This window comes from Peromyscus californicus, unplaced genomic scaffold, assembly GCF_007827085.1.
Source record: "Peromyscus californicus insignis strain IS unplaced genomic scaffold, ASM782708v3 Scaffold_3__1_contigs__length_106647218, whole genome shotgun sequence".
Lineage (NCBI taxonomy): Eukaryota > Metazoa > Chordata > Mammalia > Rodentia > Cricetidae > Peromyscus > Peromyscus californicus.
In genome coordinates this window covers 93,684,335-93,690,334 of record NW_026294551.1, presented here as the reverse complement: position 1 = coordinate 93,690,334, position 6,000 = coordinate 93,684,335, and the positions used below count along the sequence as shown (strand labels likewise).

At 44.7% G+C, this 6,000-nt stretch overlaps 1 protein-coding gene across 5 annotated transcripts in view; it reads left to right on the top strand.

The window, feature by feature from the left end:
* The first annotated feature begins 326 nt into the window (after positions 1–326).
* The window catches only part of Spdl1 (spindle apparatus coiled-coil protein 1), a 30,926-nt gene continuing 25,252 nt past the window's right edge, over positions 327–6,000 (top strand). Inside the window, exons 1-2 of one of the 5 annotated variants that reach the window (XM_052759028.1) lie at positions 327–2,747; positions 4,228–4,399. In XM_052759028.1, coding sequence (XP_052614988.1) covers positions 4,235–4,399 — 165 coding nt within the window. In that variant the 5' untranslated portion in view covers positions 327–2,747; positions 4,228–4,234. The other 4 variants (XM_052759026.1, XM_052759027.1, XM_052759029.1 and 1 more) reach the window with 4 other exon arrangements.

The window sequence follows — 6,000 nt, the reverse complement described above, 5'->3', positions numbered from 1 at the left end:
ATTTCTAACAAGTAGGTAAGTACTGTCACATGAGCGAATGAGGACAAGTTACTACAGCAGCCAACCCCCACGTGAATAGCTGTAGTATTAGGAATTTTAATGGCGGTTGGAGTGGATATTTTTGCTGCTTCTCAGATTTCAGAGGCCTTTCCTATGCTTGGTGAACCCACTATCACATGAGGAGGAATGTCCCATCTCTTATTATGTAAAATGCAAATGGCAGACACAAAAGATCCCACCCCACCCCAGCCCAGCCCCACCTTTGGCACGTAGGGCATTATGTGGACCCCAGGCTGATCTGGGAGATCTGCACTTAGCACTATGAAACAGTCCAAGTTAATCTATGAAGCTGACTATTAAAATTCATCTCACTTGTGACATCTAGTGTCCAGTGATGGTATTGGCTGCACTCTATCCAGGGCATTCCTAAAACGTGACTTAGTTATGTCCAAAAGACAAAAGCCACGACAAATTGACTTTAAAGACCATAACTGACTTTTATTTATGATGCTAAGATAAGGCAGCTCTCTGAATCAGAAGTTCAAACAACTCCTTTAAACAAGATCAGGCAGTATTAGTGACAGGAAGCTAGTGAAGTGTAGAGACAGCTTCACTGGTCCCAGCTCAGCATTTACTGATTTGAATCATCTGCCCACGGATGATGGCCTTGGAGCTTAGTTATTCGTGTGCCCATTACCACAAGTGACTCCATGTTACTTTCGTGTAGTGGGTCAGTGTAGAAGACCATAAACTCTATTGAACAATTGCAGGGTGAGTGGCTTTTAAGACTGTGAACATGGTCTCTCCCCTTTGAGTCCACTCTTCCTTAGCTCCACCATCTTTCAGCTCTGCGTAGGGCCACTAGATTTGTAATTTTTAAAACAATGAATATCCAGCCCCCCCAAAAAAACACCCATTTTCCTCTCAGGTAGGGACATGTATCATTCATGTCCATATGAATTTAAACAGCCCTGATTTTAAATATATTAAATATATGTAAATAATACACTATATTGTGAGCAACCCCTAGATGGTACATTTTATCACAGCCTTCCACTGTCTACCTCACTTAATCCGTTACATGAGAGAAGATATATGATTTACCATCTCTTAAAACAGAGGAGAAAAAAGGGAGTTGTTTGGCTCCCAGGTCAAGGAATTTGAAAATAATAGGGGAAATAGAATTTGCTTCATTTAATCAAGAACTCAGTGATGACTAAATATGCTTGAAGGATCATTGTTGCTTATTTTAAAACTCAGTTCACTCCTTTAAAGCCTAGTCTAGCTCCATCAGAAATACAGGTCTACACATGAAGACAGGGAGTCAAGGGGGTATGGCACTTCAAGACATTAAAACTTAATGGAGGCATTCAACTCTGCCAAATGCAGAAAAGGGGAAGAGAGGATATTGACTACTGGACAATGCAGGGTAGAAATCACTGGGGTGCTGTGGTACAGTTCAGATTTGGCCTGAATGTAAAAAAAAAAAAATCACTGGTGATGTTGTCAAGAGATAATTCACTGTACTGGTTTAAGACCAGACCGCAGTTGATGGGAATATCAAAACAACAGAAGAAACTAATCCTAGTGTAGTTGTCTGCTTTTTTTTCTTTTTTGGCTCTTTGGGGAGCTGCAACCCAGCTCCCAAATAAATATAAATTGAGATTTATTCTTTCTTATGAATGCCTGGCCTTAGCTTAGCTAATTTCTAGCCAGCTTTTCTTAAATTATCCCATCTATCTTTTGCCTCTAGGCTTTTTACTTTTCTCTATTCTGAGTATCTTTTCTTTCCTTCTTATTCCATGTCTGGGTGTGTAGCTGGGGGGCTGGCCCCTTCTTTTCTCACTCCTTGATCTCCTCCTCCCAGATTTCTCCTCCTATTTATTCTCTCTGCCTGCCAGCCCCGCCTAGCCCTTCTCCTGCTTTGCTATTGGCCGTTCAGCTCTTTATTAGGCCAATCAGGTGTTTTAGACAGGCGAAGAAACACAGCTTCACAAATTGCACAAATGCAACATAAGAGTGCAACACATCATTGCTTCATCAAACAAATGGTCCACAGCACAAACAAGTGTAACACATCTTTAACTAATATTCTACAACGTCCCGGAGCTCAGGAGGCAGAGACAAGAGGACCTTCGTGAGTTCAAGGCCAGCATGGTCTGCAGGGAAAGTTCCAGGACAGCCAGAGGTACATGGAGACCCTGTCTCAAAAATCATCATCATCATCATCATCATCATCATCATCATCGTCATCATAGTAATAATAATAGAAACTGAATAATGAAAGACCTTTTTCATTTTGTTATATAAAGAAAAACGAAATGGGGTTGTGGTTGACTGGAGTCGGGGAAGCTTTCATTAAATTTTGCAATGGGAGTCATTTCGTCTACTGGTGGGGAGGATCCAGCACAGTAAAACATTTTGACGATAAAAGAGACAGAGCCAAGTCCTTAGAGAAACAAGAAATGATGCCATGTACCAGGTACTAGAACTTTCCAGATTTCCAAGTGCTTACATTTTTAAAGAGTAAGCATATTTGCAAGACATTTCTATTTGAACACGCATGCGCCCCAGCTGTCCTGCTGAGCAGCTGGAGTTCGTTTGAACAGCAGATCTACTACTTTGACAGGTCACGTTTCTTTGGGGGAGGCCGCGATTTCCTCTGCAAACTGAAGGATGCCGTGGACTTGGCAAGATGGTTTGTGACCGGGAGGATCCGTGTGGAATGTGGCACTGTCCTGGCACGGGTGAGACAAAATGCCTTAGCTACAGTAGGTGACAGCAGGCAGGCCAGTGTGGGGCTGACAGTGTCGCTGGGCTATAAGGGGGGGTCAGTCTCACACTGGCCTGCGTGCTGTCACCTCTCTGTGGCCCAGCGACACTGCCTCTACAATGGCGCTGCTAAAGACGACAACAAATAAATAAAACTCTGAAACACAATTCACTTAAATAGACACTCAGCGGAAAAAAAAAACACCAAAAAAACCCCCAAGACCCCCCCCAAAAACAGGTCACGGGAAAACTGACCAGGAAAAAAAGCCTATGCTTTGGGCGCGCCGCACGCACCTGCGCAGTCGCCGCAAGCCGCGCCTCTTGTTTGTGTCGGAGGCGCGGATTGGACAAGACATCTCGTGAGGAATGCGAGTTCTCGCGGGAACAATTTTCAAAAAGAACCCCGGCACTCACTTTAGCAGTGGTTCCGCTGAATGAACTGGTCGGTTTTTCTGTGCTGAGGTGGATGTAGTGTCACGAATCCGGGCGCCCAGTGCTTGTGGACGGGCCTCTGGTTGCAGCAGCTGGAAGTGTGAGGAGGGAGGTGAGGACGAGCAGGGGGAGGGGAGAACCGGGCGGCCGCTGGCGAAACGCCTGCTCTCCCGGAACCTGAAGTCTCAGGAGTCGCTTTCCAGGTCGGTGTAGTCTTCGGTCGGACCGCCTCGCTGCGTGCTCCGCGGCTGATAAATACGGGTAGCGGGTGGTCTTGATACCCAGTTCAGTGAACTCCGGGTATGAGTGCTCCAGTACCATGATCCCTAGCCGGTGGAACACACACACAATGGATTCTCACTGTAGCATCTTATTATACTTATTTTACAATGGTTAGAGTTTGCAGTGGTAACAGTTTGTATCTATCGGGTTAAATGCTTTCCACCGTGCTTACTTTTGAAGATGTGGCCCTCAGAAAGTTTAAAATCCCCAATTGGCTCTCACGGTATTTCTGTTGATGCTTAGTCAGCGTTCATGCGTTGTTAGCTTTAATGCGTCTAGTTAGAGGCTTTTGACTGTTCTTATAGATAAAGCAAGGTGTTTACAAAACAATGCAGTGGGTCAGTGGTGGAAGTGGTCCTGTTAATGCCTTATGCAGGTTGTGTTTTTGAAAGGTTGGACCAGAAAGTGGTTAGAACATCAGGCTTTGGAGCTTCACTTGGATTTTTATGTCATTTATCCACATCCTGTATCATCTACCCTTCTCTCTCAACCCTATCCCAGTCAGGCTTTCAGCCCACTTCTACAGAACAGCCCTTGGGCCAGTGATCTGTATTCATTGAAATCCAGTGGACAGTACTGTGCTATTGTTGATTAGAGGTGTTGTCTTACAAATCAGGACTAAAACCTAATATCCCTTGGTTTTATATGACAGTATAAACTATGTACTTCTTCTCTTGCTCTGATACCACTGCATTTAGTTCCAGGTTCAGCTCAAGTGGTTGCATTTTCTCTTTATGGTAGACTGAAAATGGCAAGCATGGAGGCAGCTATCACAGATCTTCGGCACAAACTCAAAGAGTGTGAAAAGGAGCGACTGAAAGCCGCACAGTACGGCTTGCAGCTGTTGGAGAGGCAAACTGAACTGCAGAATCAGTTGGATAAATGTCACGAGGAAGTGATGACCCTGACCGAGGTAGGATCCTGAACAAGGATGTGCTTGCTGGGCGGTGGTGGCGCACACCTTTAATCCCAGCACTGGGGAGGCAGAGGCAGGCGGATCTCTGTGAGTTCAAGGCCAGCCTGGTCTACAGAGCGAGATCCAGGAAAGGCGCAAAGCTATACAGAGAAACCCTGTCTCAAAAAACCAAAACAAAAACAAACCAAAAAAACCCCAAACAACAACAAAAAAAAAAAAAGAAGAAGAAGAAGAAGAAGAAGAAGAAGAAGGATGTGCTTAGGGACTGTAAACTTGTTTTGTCTAACAATTATTCATTCTTCTTTGAAGACCTAAATCTTACCCACCCTAGTTCCATTGAAAAAGAGAATGAACTAAATGAATTTCCAATGTTCTTTCCAACAGTGTGCTCTGAGTTTGAAAAGTCAAATAACGCTTGCTCTGTTGGATACATTTACTGCCAGGCTTTGTTTAGTCTACGCTCTACTTAAGTGACCTCACTTCTTTTCTAGTTCTAAACATCTAAGTGCTCCATGGCATCTCACCAAGCCTTTAGTTCTCCCTGAAGGCTAAACTAGTGTATTCAAGGACCTGCCGTTAACGGACATCTCAAGCTTGACACAGAAAGAACTGCTCGTCCCCTGTCTGTTAACTGAATGGTTTCTTGATTTAGTAAATGGATTGGCATTTATCCAGTTGCTTGAGCCTGAAGTCAAGGAGTCCCACATTTTATCCATTAACAAATCTAAGGACTCGACTTACATCTTAGTTAGGATTTCTATTGCTGTGATGAAACATTATCACCAAAAACAGCTTGGAGAGGAAAGAGTTGATTTCATCTTACAGCGTGTAACCCATCAGTCATCTAGAGATGTCAGGGCAGGAGCCTGGAGGCAGGAACTGTTGTAGAGGCTATGGAGTAATGCTACTCACTGGCTTGGCCAGCCTGTTTTCTGATACTATCCAGGACCACATGCCCAGGGGTGGCACCACTCACAGTGAGCTGAGCCTTCCCACATCAATCATTAACCAAGAAAATGCCTCACAGACTTACCTACAGGCCAGTCCTATGGAGGCATTTTCTCAGTTAAGATCTCCTCTTCCCATGTATGTCTAGGTTTGTGCTAAATTGATTTAAAAAAAAAATCCAACTAGCACAACCAAAGCATCTGCCTGGGACACTGCTGCTCTAGCCCAGACCACGGCCATCTTTCCACTGAACTGCTGTGGCCTTCTAACTGGTTGCCAGCTTCCATCACTACCATTCAGTCTTCACACATCCAAGTGGTCATGAGAAACTACACAAGAAGTCTCGTTTCTTTCCTTCTGAAAACCTTACGGGGCTTTCTGTTCCATTTTCGGCAGAATCTGAGCTCTTTGCTTGGGTGTGCACCCCTGTGCTTTGGCCTCTGCCTAACATCGCCACCTCTCAAACCACTTTCCCTCCGTCTTTCCTACACTGGCTTTATACTAGACGCTTCTTCCCCTGGAGTGACTTGTCCCTGCGCGTCTGGATTCCGTCCTCAACCTCAGACTTCCAGTGAAATGTCTTTCAGCAGAGCAAACACTGACTGTGATGGAAAGTTGTCAGATTTGCTCCTAATTCTCTGGAGTGCTGA